Source organism: Bicyclus anynana, chromosome 14 (assembly GCF_947172395.1).
Source record: "Bicyclus anynana chromosome 14, ilBicAnyn1.1, whole genome shotgun sequence".
In the NCBI taxonomy this organism is placed as follows: Eukaryota; Metazoa; Arthropoda; class Insecta; order Lepidoptera; family Nymphalidae; genus Bicyclus; species Bicyclus anynana.
Genome location: NC_069096.1, coordinates 533,273 through 554,970, shown reverse-complemented (window position 1 = coordinate 554,970; position 21,698 = coordinate 533,273). Strand labels below are relative to the sequence as shown.

The 21,698-nt window shown below is 37.6% G+C and overlaps 1 protein-coding gene across 11 annotated transcripts in view; it reads left to right on the top strand.

Moving 5' to 3' along the window:
• Positions 1-21,698, top strand: part of LOC112046464 (histone deacetylase 4) — a 90,708-nt gene that overhangs the window by 4,424 nt on the left and 64,586 nt on the right. For 2 of the 11 annotated variants that reach the window (XM_052885276.1, XM_052885274.1), the window contains exon 1: positions 8,412-8,744. The exons of 8 other annotated variants lie outside the window; for them this stretch is intronic. In XM_052885276.1, the coding sequence (XP_052741236.1) occupies positions 8,711-8,744 (34 nt within the window). In that variant the 5' untranslated portion in view covers positions 8,412-8,710. Of the gene's footprint in view, positions 1-8,410; positions 8,745-21,698 lie in introns of those variants that run through there. One more of the 11 variants, XM_052885285.1, reaches the window with a different exon arrangement.

The window sequence follows — 21,698 nt, the reverse complement described above, 5'->3', positions numbered from 1 at the left end:
AATGAGCCTTTATTATTTATAATTTATAAGCAGGTCGTAGTATTTTTTACGGATAGATACAAATTGATGTTTAGAAAATAATTTTCAGAATTTTTGGAACCCGCATTAATTAGATAAATATTTTTTTTTGTTTCGCTCCCTTACAAATTAAACATAGACAATACATTAAAAGTGTTCAAAACAGCCAATGAAATTATGTGGAATTTAATTCATCACCGGTGTAAGCTGTCAATGTCATGCAATATTGTCAAATGTCAATTCAAATGTTAAATCGTAGACAAAGAAACATGAAACAAAACAATGCCTTAAATTGCTTTAAACACGCCATATATGATTGCAAGATCACTAACAATCTGTCAGGGTGTGAGTAACGAGCATGTTGCCATAAAAAATGTTGATTAATGTTGTCAGCTAATGAAAAAATTACATTTTATTTATTTAATTTAAAAAAAAAATGCGGATTTCAAAAAACAAATATTTATGGTTTTAAGTCCTATATTTTATGTTCTTTACACGACATCGTACCGGAACGCTAATCGCTTGACGGTACGTCTTTGCCAGTTGTGTGGTAATTAGCCACGGCGAAAGCCTCCTACCAGCCAGAGAGCCCAATCGAGAATCGAACCCAGGACCTCCGTCTTGTAAGTCCACAGCACATACAACTGCGCCATAAAGCCCGTCAGAATCTTGTTTTTATTGTAATTTTTAAAACAATTACTATTTTAACAGCCCAGACTTCTTGGATAGTGAATATGAAGCTTAGGTTCACCACGTTCCTCCAATGCGGGTTGGATAATGATGTTATTATCTTTGGATAATGATAATGTTCTTCTGTTAGTGTCTCTCTTATCGGAAATAGCAATCATTAATTTTATTTTATTCAATGCTGCCCGAATAATAATGTTAGGATTGTAATAATCTTGTAATAGGTATTAAAGATCAGAACCGATGGTTTTACGAGATTGTGAAACAGAGTAACACTGCCAACTACCCGTGGGCTAGTAATCATTTTTACTGAAATACTTTATAGCGTCAATATTTCATAGACCAATCCAGGACTCGAACCTAGGAGCTTGTGATCCTAAACCACACAGGCTAACCACTGGACCGACGAGGCAGCAAAATAGTATGAGTCTGTGGTTCTAGGCTAGTGTTTCGCAAAATATTATGCTGCACTATTGTACGTTGTTATGTGGTGTACCTTGACCATAAGACAGGTACTTAATAGGTACCTGCTTGCATCCTGTACTTTTACCCGACTATGTTCAGTTAAGCATGTTTACATTGCTCATTAGATTTTTCATGTTGATCTACAAAAAACTCTTGATATCACAGATGTTTCTGGTAGGTTCTTAAACACAAAAGTTAAGTTCGCGCTCCCCTCACATTCGCGAATCGTGGCAGGAGTGTCGCTCGTCCTGAACCGTGGGGCTGCTCGCGGGGGCTCGTCCCGGCGGAGATCGATGGCGGCAAGGCCACGGTCGGCGGTATCGATCAGATATAAATAGCGCAGCCCTAGTGCGCCCGCGCCCCCGCCCTCACCCCCGCCCACACCCCCGCTCGGTTCGACGCCCCCTCGACCTTGCCAGCTTCCACGTGTCAGGGTCCGTAGGTTACTTATTTTTCATCTTTCTATTGCTAAAATTTATGATACCCATAGTTTTCTCGACCCTAAGGTCCGAACATTACTTTTTCTCAAGTGTTCTCAAGTGTGTACCAGTTCTCACCCTCTGACGGTTTCTAAGCGGCAACATTAAATCGCTAGTTGGTACGTCATCCTGGCAGAATGGCAGGCACGACCGATGCGTTCTACAAGATCAAACTAGAATTTTTCAAATCGGTTCAGTTGTTCCAGAGCGTATTCAAAACATACAAACAAATATTTCCTAATAATTGATCATGACACACGGCTAAAACTCACGTGATACAAGGTCGGAGTATGCCAGACCCATAGGCCCATAGGCCCTTAGTCATGAGCTGGTTCAACGCGGTACGATCTAAACTGCGAAGCGGCGGTGCGGCGCTCAGCCGCTCGCGTCGCGCGCTGGGAGAGCTTGATGAGATAAAATTCTAAACTGATTCGAGCATACTGCATCGTCTTGTCGCTGTCGCGGCACCAAGTACATAATGGTCAGCTCCGGTTCCGACAATAGGTTGAGCAGTTTCCCAGAGAATGTTTGTAGCATTCATTTCGGCAGCCAAGTGGATATGACCTCTGCCTCCGATTTCGGAGAGTGTGGGTTCGAATCCGGTCCGGGGCATGCACCTCCAACTTCTCAGTTGTGTGTATTTTAATTAATTAATTAAAAAAACTTGTTTCAAATGGTGAAGGAAAACATCGTGAGGAAACCTGCATACCAGAGAATTTTCTCAATTCTCTGCGTGTGTGAAGTCTGCCAATCCGCATTGGGCCAGCGTGGTGGACTATTGGCCTAACCCCTCTCATTCTGAGAGGAGACACGAGCTTAGTAGTGAGCCGAATATGGGTTGATAATGATACAAATTCAGTTTTTCACATATTCTGCGGGAACAATGGATTTTCCGGTTTAAAAAGTAAGCCTAATAACCAATAACCATCTTTATCTTGAAGTTAATATGCCAGGAACACACCCCTTTTTAAAGATAGGCACATGCTAGGTAAATAATGGGTGCGACCACAGCTCTACCATGACCATTTTTGTACGTGTGCACTTTCAATTTATATCTGAATTATTTTCTTATTTCGTCCTTTTTTGACCCCTGTTTATACGTTGTCGGGTTATAGTTTATAAACTTGAAATCACAGACAGATCCATTAATTTTATGTGTGTTGAAGAAATTAGAAGTAAGTAGGTAGATCATTCCGTCGCTTATATGAGGATGTTTTCTGTAACAAATAAATCATTTCATCGCAATGATGTATATGAAGACAGCGAGCTATGAGGTGTGGGGTGAGGCGAGGGCAGCTGTACCTCCCACCGACCGGCCGAGGTCGCGCGGTCCGTTACTAAGTTGACTCTATTATGTCCTGAATCATTGCGTTATAACAGTAATGTCCAAAGTGATCTGTATCGACCCTTACGAGATTATATATTACTTGGGGGTCTTTTTTTCTGGACTTTGGGTAGGGAGTGTCCGATTCGCACGGACTAAACGATCTCTTGACTCCGGAGGCAGCATTGTCTTTCAATTAATGTAGTGACCCAAATACAGATTTGTTGTTTAGCTAAAATAGTTCACTAAATTAAAAAAATATATATTTGCTTTTTGCTTTTCTGCAAAGCATCAAGACGCCCGGGACTTTTCCACGTGAAAGTTGATATTACTTAACTCTCATACTCTTTTAAACCCCATTACACACCGGCGTTACTTTGCTGAAATTTATCAAATGTTCGATAATCATTGACTTTGATTAACGAATCAAAACGATTCTTTCGCTATTTAACTTAAGCTTTCAGTTCATAGAATACCTACGTAATCCGCAGGTATATTACGACCTGAATTATGAACTGAAATCTACAGAGATCCTAGAATTTACTATACTTAAGGTTTAATATAATTTTGTTTTATACGAGTATTATCAATCTTGCGTTAGTCGTTTTAATGTTCTTCTTATCTATATTTAATCTTTTAAATTGTATAGTTCTGCAGTCGAGCTTATATTTTTTTAATTACATATTTATTTTGTTAATAAAATTAAATAAATAAATAATACCAGGACTTCTGCATTGCGCTGAGCGCCAGTAAAGTTCAACAGTGTTGTCATGAGCCGACTATTTATAGTCCGTCGCAGGTCATCGTTAATAGCGCTGTTGATAAATAATAAACAGATTGTAAACTGCGCGGACGATCGACTGCACGTTTGTTATTGTGTCCGTTTGTGCGTCCCGCCTTCGCTGTGACAAACTCATCATTTGCACAACATGTCACTATAACTTGCACATACCTACTACTGATTTGTTCTTATATGTTCTGTCTAGTTAGGGTGTTCGTCTAGATCTAGAGATTTGCTTACAGGCAGTTGGTTGCTGGGGATTGGGTGTGAAAATGTAAGAAATAGTTGGTAAATCAGCTCGGATTGTTGTGCTGGGACGGTAATAGGTGATGAACCGATAAAGCTGTCCAAATAGCAAACTTTCAGCACTGTCGCAATGTCTCATGTTTGCTTTTGTCAATTTTTTACCCAATATATTTTGGAGGTTCTGGTCAGGAACTCCACGATCGTATTTTTGCTTCTTCCTTCTACCATAAAACAGCAAGGTGATTAACATGTATAGGTTTTGTAGTGTGAAGGGAAAAATAATGTGATGTAACACTTTTACATGCTTTATTGCTAGTGAGTATTAAACGAGTAGGTCGAGTAGATCGAGTACTGTTATTAGATATCATCATCGACCTGTGGCCCTTTACAGGACTACTAGCCTGTATTTATTGAAGCGAAGACTGTAAAAATCACTATAAGACGTTAATTAATTATAATCACAGAAACGGACATCTTAAGGCGGTCTCCAAGGCACGAGGGTGTATTTCCAGTAAGTTTCCAAACTTCGGCTAATATTTGGCATAAACCATACCCGAAACTTTTCCAAATACATAGTTCGGTGAAAACACCGTAAGGAATTGTCTCCGCGTGTTGTGACTACGGTTGTTTGGATACGGAAGGTCAAGGCCGCGCGAGGGGCGGGCGGCGCACGAGGGGTGGGCGCACCCCCGGCAGGCTCCTAAACGTCGATATCGATAATGTTTACGCGGAGGTATTATCGTATGTATATTATTTACGCAGTGTTTTATTTATTTACGTTGGTAATATGAGGAGATTATGATTATTTGCTGGCGCTATAGATTTCTTTCTTTTTCTGCCCCAGAACAAGTGGTGGCGCGCAGGAATCGAGCCACTTTTTTTATAAAACTTATATTTAAACGCTCTAAAAAGAAGAAAATATTTTTTTCTTTGAAAATTTTAACTATGAACTCATAATTTATATTATAAACAAAAGCTTGTCGCGAGTTTTAATTACCTATAAGTACTTAATTAAATTGAAATTGAATTAAATACTGATAGTATATTATCAGATCAATTCACATAATTAAATTGGTACTAAGTTGATAGTTAAAATTATTAAAGAAAAAATCATTTTCTTCTTTTAAGAGAGTTTAATATAAGCTTTTTTAAAACAGTATTTTTTTGCTTTTAATTTATTATTTAGTAATTGCTGGCTAGGTCTCTGAGTGTGGTCATATTTTCAAGTTACTCTTAATAAGACCTTTCATTTGATACCCATATTGTAGAAATAAATTAAAAATAAATATTCCGCCATCTTGGCTGGTCCGTCATATTGGATTTAGAATGACGTCATATAGCATATCGTGCATTTTCATCCAAACTTAACGTGTATACAAAATTTCAGTTCAATCGGTTAAAGATATCTACTTCAAAATTTAGTTTCAAGAATCCACCGTAACATACATACATTCTTTGCAAGCTAAATAAAAGCGTTTAAAAAATCACGGAAGGTGCAATTTTGTCGTACTACAATTTGTTTTGACAGCAATTGTGCTGAAAAATTACACAAACGTTGATTTTATACTTCGTAATTATTTTTGAGTAGTTATTTCAAGTAATGAACGTTTAAATTATTCCACAGCAAGGAAAGGTTTACTAAAAAACGGGACTAATTACTTTTTTATCTTTGACAATTTTTTTTGAATGCACTTTTAACGGTCACATTGCAAAAAAATGCATAGGCAAAGTTTTACATCTAGCTTAAAAACGTTTTTTACAAGTATTCCAAAGATGTAAAACAATAGTCTATTATTTTCAAAAACTTCGTCACAATGTTATTTTTTGGAGAAGAAAAAATCTAAAGTTTCATTAGCTGAAACAACTATTCAGTAATAATTACCAAGTATGAAATCAACGCTTAAGTTAAAATTTAATCCTATATGTGCTGAAAACTCAGCACATATAGAACTAAATTGCACTGAAGGAAGGATTTTTGTATTTAGTACAAAAATAGATTTAAAAAATATCGGCTTACATAATATATTGCGTTATTTTAGTAGTCTTCTATCACTCTGTAGAGTATGTCGTACTATTTACGGGACACCCTGTAAAACGTCGTTATTAGGGTCTGACAAACTTACTGGCGCAGTTGCTGGTGTAGGTTTTTTAGAAGGTTCGCTTCCCAGCTTGGATCTATTTAGGATTGATTCTATTTCCTAAATTGACTCAGGTCTTGTCTGGTAGCAGGCACCTGTGGCTAGTTACCACCCGACGAAGATATATTGCCAAGCGATTTAGCGTTACGGTATGATAACGCCCTTACTTGATCGTCGCCACACCTGACTCACTGAGCGATTTCTTAAAAAGAATATTTGCAATATCTTTGTATATATGACCAATATTCCCATTTCTCTTAAACAAGTCGGGAAAGACAGTCCTGCGGGCTGGGATCGAACCACTACCTCTCAGTGATGAGTCCGCTCTTCACTGTTGAACTTTTGAGGTATCATGCTGTCATTGCAAGTTTTTAACTTTTAGGCAATAATATTTACGTAAACTTTACTGGGTGAACCGAAATTGACAGGGTCAGCTAGTTGTAGATATGTTTGGGAGGCTCGCAGTCAACCCTAGTGGCTCCAGAACAAGGGCGTGGCTGCGTCTGGAAATAGCCTCAGCAACACGGTTTGTCAACACACGCCCACGCAGACGAGCCCGCGGGTGGTTGCGTGCGCCGGGGGAGGGGCAGGGTGGCTTCTAGCTAACGGAGGGGGAGGGGAGGATTCGAATGTGCGCCCATCCCTCCCACCTCTCCCCCTATTGTTCCAGCGGTTGCAGGCGTTTAGGGCCGTTTTGCGGTTTTTTTTTATATGATGTTGTTTCATCATGATCATCATATTAGCCTATAGACGTCCTCCGGTGGACATACACGTAGGCCTTTTGTCTATCTAGTTAGTATCCAATGACAATGATCCATTTTAAATATTTTTTACTAGCCGCAGACGCCTTCGACTTCGTCCGCCTTTAGACCCCCGTAATCTGGCCCTGTCGCAAACTCCGTTCTTAGCAGACGTCTACCAACTATGAACTACATTCCTGGCAAATTTCAGCTTCAAATGGTTTTCTAGATATCGTGATGAGACCGATGATATGAGAGATGAGATGAGAGAGAAGATGACCTTTCGCATTTATGTATTACGAAGATATAACCACCCTTACAGACAAACATAAAAATAAATGCCTTCGATTCGGAGGTTGTAGGTTCTAATCCGGCCTGGGCATCTAATTTTTCAGTTATCTGCATTTTGTGTCTCCACGTGTGTTTTCTCAATTTTCCATGTTTGTTAAGTCTTTCAATTCGCATTGGGCCAGCGTGGTGGACTATTTGCCTAACTCCTCGTTCTGAGAGAAGACTCGTACTCAACAGTGAGCGAAATATGGGTTATTAAAGATGATAAAATGCAACATATTGATATCTAAAAAATCGGCGAGGTGAAATTAAAAAAATACTGAGTGCAGCGCCGTTGCCTAGAAATTTATATTAGTATAGAAATGATACGCAGCCTCCCTCCCACGTGCAAGCCACCCACCAGGCGCGGCTCATTGTCGACTCCGATATGCGCGGCGCACTCTGATCCTTAGCGACTGTTTGTTTGCAAAATCCACATCTACATATCAATTTGAATATCTTTATAACAGATCATGCTTCCCCTCCTAATGCAGCATGGCTGTGTTTCGGCCTAAAAAGTGGCCTACAGAGGCAGATCTTTGCACAATTTGCTCATTCTAAAACGTTTGAGATTCGTCAGTCGCCAAAAATCCCCCGGTGACATTGCTACAGTTCCATTATTAAGCACAACTTACAACAAATCAGAAAAAAATGAGAGACTGGTGAAAGTAATTACCGAAAAAAATAATCAATGTCATTTTAAATATTTAATAGGAGTATTTACTTTGCGGAACTCATTATGTACAACGAATAATTGATTTCGGCCGACGAAACTAAACGGCAATGTCAAAACTACTAATATTTTTCTTACTGGTCAGATCACACTTTTGGATATCATAACTCGTAGCTACAGGAGCTAAGTTGCGTAGAAAATTCTACGAAATTCCTTTACTTAACTGAGACTCGATCGATTTATCTGCGTTAAGATGCGTTCTAGTTCTACCTCCACAGCGCACTGGGCTGTCGTTATAGCACTTTATTAGTATCAAGATCAACTGTCAAGGCTCAAGAGCGTTGCAAATTAATGCTGCAAAAGCATAAACCCAATGGCACAATGTAAACTTGTAACGTTTACGCTACGTACACGCCTTTATTCTAAAAATAACATCATCCCTCGTACTTACATAATTATTGTCGGTCGGAGGCTGTGTTTCTTTCCCCACCACCACCCCACTGAGCACCGGCCCGGCCGACACGGCAGTCGGTGCCTGACCGCCGAGCTGAGCGGACCACGTTTTGCGCTACACGTATGTTATGTTCTGCGCATATTTAAAAAATGTAACCTACACGTAATGTTTGTTGACCATCGTGGTTTTAATTATAATAATTAATTTATTCATTACTTAAAATATACTTTACTCAATATTGTATAGGTACTACGCGAATGCATTGACATTTGTCGCGTAAATTGAACTCATTAATTTGAAAGACCAAAGTGTAATTAGTGTTGTAGTAGTTCTGCTCGTGGTGAATTTGTTTGCTGAACTCATTATCTTAGAACGATGTCAGCCAACCCGACGGCCGTTACTGCCACAGGTAAATATATTATTAGGCTACAGACATGTCTCTTACTTGTATGTGTGTACATACTACAGCGATAACGAATCATTCACCGGCATAACTAGCCGAGTTAAGCTCCATAGTTTTAACAATTTTGATAAAATTTTTATTGTTTTTCCGTTTGACATCGTGTTCATTCGACATAAAACGCATTTTACTTTACCTTTCCAACAATTTGTGCTTTACATGTGTTACTTAATAGATACCCTTTTTCCGTTTCTGTCTGTGTGTCAAGACTCTTTATTTCGGGAATGCGTAAATGTATCAAGTTTAAACCGTATAAATATATAAAACCGTACAACTTAATGTTGTACGGTTTTATGAAGTTGTTAAAAAATGAAACTTCGAAGTTGATGTAAAAAAGATACGACCGGTTTTGCCATGATTTTAGAAATTCTTCCAACATAAGAAAGCTACAACCGCACCGCTAACATATAGGCTAGGTATTATATCCTCATGTTCCCACGGGAACGGAACAACCCGAGTGAAACAGCGGGGCGCCTGCTGGTTTATAATAATATAATTCCATTAAATTGGCTAACAAATCAATTAGTCGGCCGTCTTGTATGTAGGAAATTAGATTTTGTATCAATTAGCAGGCGAGACGCGGCTCCATCCACCGTCGCTTTCAACAATAACGACAAACGCTGATCATTTAACGGCTCTTATGTCCGCTGTAGTGAATTCATGTTTCATAAGGAAGCGATAAAGGTCTTCGTTTTCCTCCTTTTTTGCTAATCAATAAAATCCGTCATGATTGCCCTTACGAGAAATTTTTCGTGAATTAACAACAGTGTTGCCCAAATCAAATGCTATTGCAGTATGTATTGAAGGGGCTAAAAATGCGGTAAAACAGATTTCTTTACTCTTTTTGTGAAGATGTACGAGTACTTGAATTGGATTTGATAAACGAAAATTGCAAAATTCTGTCGTACAACTACTACGTCCTTAATGACTGACTGGAGTGTGCTGTACATTATTCATCTGTCTTCGCTAATATAACGAAATGTGTCAAAAATTGTTGTCTTTGTTTGAATAGCACACTTGCAAGAACTGTTAATATTCCAACTGATGAGCGATTCAAAATATCAAGAATTGGTTATAAAATCCCCTTTTCCCAAAAACTACTGACCAATATTATATTTAAACCCACCTCCTGGATGACGTGTCGGGTTGACCCGGTCAACCTGAGCTCGGTTGCGTGCGGGTCTACCGCAACGACGGGACGGGTTACACCATGGTTACACGGAAACCGTGACGTCATGTTACGAATTACCACTCGTGACGCATTTCTCGTAATTGGCAGCTTTGAGTTCAATCGGTTTGAACCAATGGAAAGTAGACGATGTTCCATTAGTAGAAGGATTCCAATTATAACATTAGTAATCCATACCTAACTCTTTACATGCTCATGCCTGGCTCACTAAGTTTTTACATGCGGCTTCGCACGCGTTGAATTCTATTATGACGATCGTTATGCAATTCAATAGTTGACTTACAACTATTGAATTGCAAATCCTCTAAGCTAAGCTAAACTCAATAATGTCCTCCCGTGAGACGTAGGCCATTCTTACTTAGCTTAGTGATAATCTTAATTACATAGAATCGCTGGCTCTATGTCATCAGTAGCCTAATAAATACCCAATGATGGGTATAGAGCAGATCATATGAAAGAGATTCCGAGTTTCCAACGCTATGCGCTTACGAGTTTCTCAGGTTGATCCTAGAACACAAGATAGTCCGAAAAAGGCCACCAGTGCGACAGCGACGTAAATAGGTGGATGATAAAGGAGTGGACCAAGAGCAATTACAGCCAGCTGAAAAATATTTTAAGTGATCAAGAAAGTTTTCTTTGTCTGATCGTCAAATCTGATGATGATGATGCGCTTATGCGTGGCAAGTTGTGTCCTGAATGACATGACTCGGTAGATGTGCAGCAGGTGTCCGCACCGCAAGGAGCACACCGGGGCCGCGACTGACGCACGGCGCGGCGACTGACGCAAGTCGTGGCGACATTTCGCTACTCGGAAGTTGGGTTTCCCGCACTGAGTCACGGTCGCGTCAGCGCCAGTGGAAATAGATGTGCGGGACCGCAGCAAACCGGCCTGTACTGATCTGTTTTTGTTTTGTCTCTCTTGTCTCTCTTGTCTCCGGCTTGAGATATAGATATAGATATGAAAGAAAGAAAAAAAAAGGATATTTTTTATACAGATAGTAACTTAATGCTAGACTCCGCGTCACTAAAGTCCCGCGGCTAAAACCTGAACTGAAATTGACAGCACCTTACACAAATGACAATAAGATCGCCATTATGTCTGTGCGGAGTATAAATAAAAATGAAGGAAATAAACATAAAAAAACAAATAAATGAAAAAATATGCTGACCAACTAAAGTTTACCCACTCAGTATAAAGTGTTGTTGCTAATTTGTGAAATCAAAACCTAAATATTACGATTTCCTTAAAAAAATGCGATCCTCAAAACATCCTACAAACAAAAACATTTTAATAAGTTGTAGGTGCTGATTACGGGTATTGTACAAAGTACATTTTTATGGAACTCTATACTATAACAACCAACCAGCTTGTCATGAATGAAATTAAAAGTGAAGATATGCCTGGCTGAGTTTGTCCGGGGGTCCTTTAACACGAGTACGGCTATACTTAACACCATCACTGTTCCATAATGTCAATAAATGGATCGAATGAAACCGAGGTAACTTTGTCCTTCTGAAAATATTGTAAGTTTTAATTACAAAAATGATTGATTGATCTAAATCAGAAACTTTATTGTTGTGCAACAGCTGAAGGTTGTATAAATGTGTACTATCGTTCGAGTGAAATGATTATGTTCGTGTAGAGGTTATTTCGGGAAGCATTGCGGCGCCGGCGGCGGCGACTGTGCCGTGGCCCCACCAGCTTGCCGTCCGGTGGCTGGCGCCTCTTTCTTGTTACCCGGCTACGTGTAACCAAAATGATTATGATTTTGACAGTCTATGCATGTAATACTAGCGGACGCAAGCGACTCCGTCCGCGTGAATCCCTACCCCCTACCCCTACTCTAACAGCCAGTTTCTTCATGTAAAGCTAAAGTAACAGTATTTTTCAGTGAATAAGACCGTCACTTTTGATTTATGACGTTACCTTGACTGTTACTTGCGATGAAGAAACTGGCCGTAAGTGTCATACGTCCTTCTCCTGGTTCTAAGCTTCTTCTCCACCAATTTTCAATCAAATCTTTCCAGTCCTTTTTAAGTTATGTATAGTGTAACTAACACGACTTTCTTTTATATGTAGATGTATGTTTGTATTCAATTATGCTCCTCTGTAGCTGCTGAACTAATCAATCGATAGTTGATTGATCAATGAGGTTAATCATCAATCCATTAGTAATCATGATCTGAGTGACGTAGCTTATTTTACGTCCAAAAGTCAGGGGTTTTATCGGTAAAGATACTAGAGATACAAATTGAAATTTTCGCAATTGAACATTGTAGGTACGTCCCCTAAGGATGTTCATTATTCCGGTTGCTATTTCTTTCTGTCTGACATAATACACACTGGCGTGCATAAGGTTTTTAACTGGGGTAGGCATGTTATGTACAAATTGTACAAAACGAATAATTTCTCCAGATTTATCAGAAGTACTCGGAGTAGGTAGTGCATTTTATCATGTATGAAGCGCAACCCACTGCCTATACTATAAAATTAGAGAGAGAGACAGAGACAGGTCGAAACTTACACTGTTGAGTTATTAAAACATAGTTGCAGAAAATACTACTCATCAGCATGACACAGGTGATTAATGTGATATCACTGCAAAAGGAATTGCGTAACTTTTATAACACTTAAATAATCCTCACGATCATCCGTAGGCGTCCAAAGTGTGCTGAGTCAGCAAATAGTAAACCGTCGGCGCGGCTACTCACGCGACGTGTGAGTAACGAGACAGGCGCCGCCCGGCGCTCTGCGCCATGCTATCGAAATATCTGATGACCTATGGTGTCTACTTCTATCATAGTTAAAAAATATATATTGACTAACTAGCGTTACACTTCGAGTTCTAATGAAACTAGCTTAATGAAAATTGTTCGTCAAAAATGTATGCAAGCTCGACGTACATACAATAATAATAGCTGACCAAAGCTTTTTAATACGTTCGCCGCGGTACGAGGTCGATTGACCTCGTACGCCTAGCTGCTTCAAGAGTTACGGGGTCGATGGACCTCGTACCGCACTACAAAGTTTTAGTACGAGGTCAAAAAACCTCGTACCGCACCAGAGGAAAGTACAGAAAAATCAGGCCGCAACGAACGTGTTAAAAGTTTTTGTAGTTTGAATATAAAACATGTAAAGCAACTAACACTTTATCTGAAAACACTTAATTAAGGCTACTAATAATAGGAAAATGTTTTTAATGTATGTAATATAGCTGATTAGTTGCAATACAACTGAAGATCAAAATGGAATAAAAATGAGCTAAAATAGTCCTTTTAAGCCTTAAGTCTTTGTTGACCTTTGATCTTAGATCTTGTTTTAGTGCGTCACTCGTTTAAATATATATGACGCAGTTTATGACAGCTTACGATGTAGCAGTTCCTCAAACTGTTGTTATTGTGGCCCCGTGATATTCAAGCACCTAATGGCGAAGGCCGAAGACCTTGTTAACGTTAATATTCATAGAAACTCCGCATGTAACCGTCAATAAAGTAATAAGGCTTAAAGTAAAGGTCCCTTACTCAACACCGAGAGGTTGGTTCGATCCCGTCCGCTGGATTATTGTCGAACCCACTCTTTAAGTATTTCCAACTAATTGAAGGGAAACTAAACTTGTTTTAGTATTAATTATATTTCTTTTAAACTTAATGTCATTTTATTTTTAATGTTTATTGTTTAATTAATTAAACAATAAACATTTGTATACCTATTAATGGTGAAACATTGTTACCTAATACATAAAAACATCTTTGTATAACTAAATGTAATGTTTCTTGCAAATAAATGATTATTCTCTTCTTGTTCTTTAAATATAACTGCCGCTATCAATGAGACGCATTAAGGCGTTTTTGCTATTAAAATTAAACGTATACACGCAAATTAAGGTTCCTTATTTATAAACGTAATTTCCCATTTGAGAATCCTAATCCTACCTGTCGGAACTGTCACTGGAACGTAACTGTAACGCTTTTTCTTGCTTGGAAATCCAATATTTCATAATACGTGCAAGTTTAATAAAAATTTGTAATGAAAAGCAGAGCTAGTGCACAAGCGTTAACGTAGATGCGTCAGACTTATCTAGAATAGTTGGTTGTGCGTTCATTTATCACCATGTGCCATAAAATGGCAAGTCAGATAATATTATGCGACGGCGACCGTGAGAGTGATTCGGGCGTCGGTGAGTTTATTTTGTGATCGCAGGCGCCATCCACTGCCGGCGCCGACCGTCTCTTGCCGTATTTACCTCATCGCCGTTTAATATACATAGGTTCCCAACCTTTATATTTGCCTACCGACCACTTAGAGGGTATTTCTTTTTCCAGAACGGCCAATATTTGGAAGATTGGCTTAATTAGTTTATATTTAGTTTCGCGACCAAAAGACTTTCCTATCCACTTCTAATACAGCCTTTACAGCTGGAGTATTGACATTTTTAAAATGGCAAATGGCATGGCTTGTGAATTTTCGTACAAGTGATACCTAATATTTTATAGTGACCGTTTTTAATAAGTACGGTATTTTTTAATCTACTTAGTTCCCTTTTGTTAGATCTCAATTTCCCTTATTGGGGGTCTTCTTCTGCCTTCAGGAAATCAGAAAATCGCAGATGTGGGCGTTGATATGTTGAAAACCGTTTAGAAGCTATGATATGAGTTTATCACAAGTATAACATTATAAACCCTCATTTCGCAATCAAAACAACATTGAAGTATGAGATCCGCTGGAGACAATGCAAGTGTTTCTTAGGAATGATAATGAACTTCGATCCTATGTTGTTAGTGTTGAAAGATGTAAACATGTTATGGTCACTGCATATTTGAATTTTAAAACAAAAACATGTCACATAGGAAAATAACTATTACTTATATCTGCCTTTATAATGATATTACGAGTAGGTATTGTTGATGTGTGAAATGTAAACAACTAGGATATTTCTGTATGAGTCAGTACCTAAAGTAAAAGTATCTATGATGACACGTATTCGGAACTAGCGTTTAATTATTTGAAAATGTAATTTTTTATGTACTTGTATTAATTGTGAGAAGAGAAGTTAAGCAGGGAATTATAAGCTAATGAAGATTATCTCCATTTATTTTTAAGTTGAAAACTTTGACTACATATTTGCTTGACCATTTCACCAATACGACTCTAATAAAGACATTTAATCAGTCTCATGATTATTATAGCTCATAAGAAACATATCGGGAACATTGCTTTAAATTACAGGCTGCCTTAAACCTACCACAGCTAATCTAAGCAGCATAGAGACGTTTCTCTCCCTCCGTTCTAATTAATAGCTGATATTTGTGCAATTCACACGAGGTAGATATGAATGTGTAGAGAGCTACGAAGCATGGCACAACAGCCGATGAACGACCACGGCTGGACAAAGACCTTTTGCATGAACTTTCAAACATTAAGGTCTTGAGCCGCCAAAACTTGTGGCTTCCTGAGATCCTGAGGCCATCAAGGCCTCGGTCCGACTAGTGGTGGGTCGACCGACTCTGCGCTTTCAGGTGCGACGTCCTTTGCCGGCTTAATTCTATACTCTCTTTGTCATGTATATCTATTATCTATCTATTTTTGTTCTATAGAGTTCAATTCAGGATAAATCTAAAGAACTTTCACTAAAAAAAATACGAGCATGGTTTCCTTCCGTAAGGTGAGATCGCAGCCTTATCTTGAAACACAACTACACAAAACGGTCGCATTAGTTTACGTCATCGGTTAAAATTAAATAACATCTTCCTAGTGGTGGAGTTTTGTGAAATCTCGACAGTTGTGTCACGTCCACGCGGCGTGGCCTCGACTTTGACGCCGAAGAGATAATTTAGTCGCGCGCCAATTTCCATCTCCGTGCGACTTCACCAAACAACTCCACTTTTCATTTATTACGATCCATTCCAGTTTATTGCTTTGCGTCGTCTTCACAAAATTATTGAGAAAGTTCAATTGTTGCACCGAAGCAATACGATATTATATTTAAGCTAATGGTAGCACTGATTTATTGAATCGTCTAGTCCAAGTTAAAGTGTACTAATTTAAGCCTGCGTTAATGAACACTGAACGTTAAAGTATAAGCTTATTATTTAACTTTGGTTTCCATATTTTATATATTTATCTCCAATAGATTGTAAGTTATTAAGGATTGCAATATTTTGTAAAATTAACACAAGTCTGTAACCTTTGCAATACCTTTTCCTTAGCTTTTAAAGCGGTACACGTGTACGGTAAAGTTATTTTATGATTGACCTTATTATCATAGAAACGTTTTATACTAATTGCAGTATGAAACGTGTTGTTAAACCTCCATTCATTAGAAGTAACTTTTTGATCATACATTACACTACTTATTACGTAGTAACTCTATAGAATGTTTTAAGGATAGGTATACGTTAATGCGACTACCTACCGATGCGAAATTGTATCCTGTCCGTGACGTTGCAGTCACGTGCAAGTTTTTCTCAATGAAATAACGACCGACGTGATGAATGCCACGCTAATAATTGCGGACTATCCCGCGTCAATCGATTATTTTAAATATTCGAGTAGTTTTGATAAATTGCTGTTAAACAAGTCTGCGTTAATAATAATAATAATATAATAGATCATTTATTCATTTAAAAATGCAAGGTTTACAGTTTGTTCTTTTAGATACATGCCCTTATACTTTCTACCTTAACACTGCCGTGTAAACCCAAAACACTGTATCTCAGAAAACCCTGTTTTGAGAAATCGGCGTTTTAAAGTTTTTTTGCATTTTGGTTGATTTAAGCTACATTTTTCTTAGAAAATGTGTAGTATTTGGTATCAATCGAAAGATATTTTTGTAACCTATATAGCCATGTAAGTTTTAGGGCAATCCTGTAAATATATTTGCAATAATCATTGTAAACTTGTATTGTCATAGCAAAGGTATAACAAATTAAGCTAACTTGTCAAACCAAAACACTCTATTTATAGTTACAGTTTCTTGGCTTATATAAGTAGCACTTCAATATATTTAACTGAAATACTGTATGTGTTATTGTTCATAGGCATTTAGTGGACGGGGTAACATGGCAGCACCGGCTTTTAACATTTCGTTTTGTACACCGGCAGGCCCAGGGCTTTTATCTGTTCTGAGTTCTTGAATGTGTTTCCTAACTTCCATGTCAACCACTGGTGGTACATCACATAATATGTCTGGATGGCTTCCTATTGAATGTTTGATTATTTGATGTATTTTTTTACAACTATATGTAGAAATCCGTAGCGCAGTACATCGTATCTTGTCTAGTTTTAGTTTCTTTAGATTTCAGTTTCAAGTTTTAGATCCAGTTTTTGTGTGTGGTCAATTATTTGAAGGTTCTCTTCGTGCTTCTGTAGTATTGTATGTTACTCTCTATTGTTTTGTTAGTGTTTGTAGTCATTATTGATTGCTTTACTTGTAGCTTTTAATAATTGACTAAATTCTTCTCTCATTTCTTTAGATTTTTGTTTTGTTTTCAAAAGTTCAGTTCGCCTTATAAAAAGAATTTGCGTAGTTTCACTGAGTATTTTGTCTATACTTTTTAGTTCTGTTTTATGAAATCTACGTGGGAGGCATGTGATGATAGTGTCAGCGAGTTTGTTGTACAAAATTTTGATATTTTCTTCTACATATTGTCAGACATATTGATAAATCCTCTTCTGTATTTAGCGATTTAGGTTGCGCGTCAAACGAAATTCTACTTTTTTGTATTGGTCTAGTATTTAAGTAGCTCTAACCAAACGATGATCAGATCAGAATCCGAAGCCATGTAGCACTTCTACATTTCTTATCTTCGATCGGTGATAAAACAAAATAAAATCAATCTCGTAAATTTGCCACATGGCGAGAGCCAGGTCCATTTTCGATTTGCTGGATCTTTAAGGAAAGAGTTCATAATTGATATTCTATGTTCCAATGAATATATCACCTTCTTCGTTTCTCTTTCCATATCCGAATTTTCCCATTACAAGGTTTTCTATTTTGGACTGGCCAATTTTTGCGTTTAAATCACCAATTACGAGGATGTTTTCTCCTACCTGGCTTTATGCTACCCGAAGCATTTCGTAGAATGAGTTGATTTCTTCATCTGTAGAGTTTACAGTTCGTGCGTACTTGTAGATATTATTGTAAACAATTGGTTGCCGTATTTTAATTTTACTCTTAAGTTAATTTTTACTAAAAAGCCAACTCCATTCTGGCTGATTGTTTCACCTTTGTAGCCAAATATGTATTTTTGATTATGCAGACCATCCTTCTAACTTCTGCTTGGCCGAGTACATCAATATATTTTTTTTGTAGAAAATATGTTAGTTCTATAAATTTTTCTGTTTTTGCTAGAGATCTCAAGTTAAATGTTCCAATTTTGAGAATCTGTTGGGGTTGTTTGATGTTTCTGGTTGTTTACTGTTGTACTAAGTGGTATTAAAGGACTTATAAACTCTGGATAAAGGATAAAAGTAAACTCTGAATACTTATAGGAGTTGTCAAGCTCAATGGTCTGTTTGTATTGATCATATGGCCTATTAGCTCCAGAACATTAACGTATTTGTTATTAATATTCTCCTTTTTAATCAAAACTTTGTTTAATGTTGACGCTATGGACTTGTGGAGTAATTATAATGTCGTACATTATTTTATGATTATTTTAGCAAAAGTAAATTACGCGACGTTCTAATATCTTTTATAACCTAACTGTAGCGTCCACTCACACGCATTGCCGAACGGGCTCGGCCACTGAACGTAGGAACTTCAACACCCACCCGGCGCAGGCCTTCCGCAGGCTAAAATGCTCTATTTGATGGCTCAAAAACTATTGGCTAGCGATAACACTGTAATTATTGTTTCGCGAAATAAGTAAAGCCAAAATACTGTAACTCAAATTACAGTTTTATGCTTTTATAAACTATGATTTTTTTTTAAATACAGTCTTGTTGGTATACTCATATCTCCATAAATATTTAAAAAAAATCAAATTTTTTTTATTGGGGTGTAAAGCTCATCAAAATTAGTCAAATGAGCGCTATAAACCCAAAACACTGTAACTTAAGTTACAGTGTCTTGGGTTTACACGGCAGAACAGGTGTATGAATATTAAAAATAATGTTATATTACTAACTGCTTATGCTAACATGGTTTAAGCAAATAAAAAAAAATATCATAAAAACTAATAAGAATATATAAATTGATCTACACCAAGCATTTGATCGATCAGCGCAAATGATTTTGCGGTCTTTAGGCCTCTACTCAGCATGTTATTCAGTAATGATTAAAATAGTCAAGTTAAAAAAAATTATGAAAAAATACAACCGACTTCAAAATTACAAAAATGTTTCTCCTAAACTAAAAAGCAAAAAAATAAAATCGTACGTGCTACCTTCTGATCAGTTTGAAGGCGGTATGAGGTTAGTGCTGTGTTAATTAAAGCCGTTTCTGAAAGAACTGTCTTAAACTCCCAAACCTTTATGATCAATCAAATTTAAAAATATTACTTTAACCTTTACTCACATACATCACTCCCCGTTTACTCCTACGAAATATCATCATTTCGAATCTTCTTTATTAGTGTTGACAGTCACAAACCATATAGGTGAAAAAATTTTAATAAAAAAAATTCAACCGACTTCCAACTCAAAAATTAACCTAAACTAAAAAGCAAAAAATAACATCTTACCTATGTGCTACCTTCTGATCAGTTTGAAGGCGGTGCCAAGCCAGTGATGTTTTAATTCAAGCCGTTTAAATTACACAATTTCTGTGGTTCTTTAAGAAACGGCTTTAATTAAAACATGACACTGGATTGGCACCGCCTTCAAACTGATCAGAAGGTATCACATAGGTAAGATGTTATTTTTTGCTTTTTAGTTTAGGTTAATTTTTGAGTTGGAAGTCGGTTGAATTTTTTTTATTAAAATTTTCATTTTTTAATTTTTAGTGTTAGCACACCTACTGAGTGTAAACAAAAATTAATGAGCAATTAGTTGAAACGTAATTTTTTTATAAGAAAAGTATCTAAGTCCTACAATCCCAATTTTAAAAATACTACCTTAACTCATATCCAAAATTTCACTCCCCCTTTATCCACACGAACTATCCATATGGGTGGAAAGTTCTCATCAATATAAAATTTATCAAGTCCAAACACAAGGTAGCTACTGTGAACCGTTAAGGAGTTCCCTTAAGTCTCCTTTATTTTCATCACCAGACCTCTAATACAGTCACAACCTATCCAGGTAGAAAGTTCTCATCAATACAAAATTATCAAGTCAAAACACAAGGTAGCTACTGTGAACCGTCTAGGAGTTCCCTTAATTATCCTTCGTCTTCATCACCAGACCCCTAATACAGTCACAATCCATCTAGGTAGAAAGTTCTCATCAATACAAATTTATGAAGTCCAAACACAAGGTAGCTACTGTGAACCGTTGAGTAGTTCTCTTAACTGTCCTTCGTCTTCATCATCAGACCCTTAATACAGTCACAACCCATCTAGGTGGAAAGTTCTCATCAATACAAATAAATCAAGCCCAAACAAAAGGTACCTGCTGTAAATCGTTGACGAGTTCCATCGTCTGTGTATTGGCTCCATCATCAGACCAACTTCAGACCTTCATAAATTTGTAGTGGTTTAAAATACCTTACGGAAACACTAACAAACGTACTAGCCGTCCCTACGATTTTTGAAAGTTCCCCTCGATTTCTCCAGGATGCCATCATCAGATCCTGACATGAAAAAAATGGGACCACCCTGGAATCAAACCCTTCAAAACAAAAAAAGAATTTTCAAAATCGGTCCACAAATGACGGAATTATCGCTGGACATACATAAAAAAAAAAAAAAACATACATACAGCCGAACGTAGAACCTCCTCCTTTTTGGAAGTCGGTTAAAAAGTTATCATCAATATAAATTAATAAAGCCCAATCACTGTACACTATTGAGAAGTAACCTTAGCTGTCTTTAGTCTCCATTCATCAGACCCCTTACGATAGTTACGACCCATCTAGATGTAATGTTCTTATCAATATAAATTAATCAAGCCCAATCACAAGATAGCTACTGTGAACCGTTGAGGAGTTCCCTTAACTGTCCCCTCGTCTCCATCACCAGACCCTTAACGACTGTCACAACTCATTTAGATGTAAAGTTCTCATCGATACAAATTAATTAAATCCAAACACAAGGTAACTAACTGCTTTTTGAAAAACTGACTTTTTGAGATCTTACTAAATACTGAACAGAAGCAGGCTTTACTTTCCGTAACTTCCGTAATAAAGTAACTTTAACAAAAGTCATAAGCACCTAGATAATGCAAAGGAAAAAAAAGTGAAAAAATTGAAAGAGAATTAAATAAAAAATAGCTTAGCTTATAATACAATTACAGTTATCAGTTAGGACTATTTTATAGTCTCACTAGCGGACTCGCTCAAGCTTCGCTTTGACTTATTAATTTATTTATTTGCACTTCTTCCCTATCCCTACCTTACACTACCATACTCCTACCCCTACCCCTACCCTACCTCTACTCTACCCCTACCCTACCCTACCCTACAACTACCCTACCACCACCCTACCCCTACCCTATCCCTATACCATAAACCTACCCTACCACTACCCTACCCTACCCCTAAGCGACCCCTACCCTACCCCTACTCTACCCCTACCCTACCCCTACTCTACCCCTACCCTACCCCTACCCTACC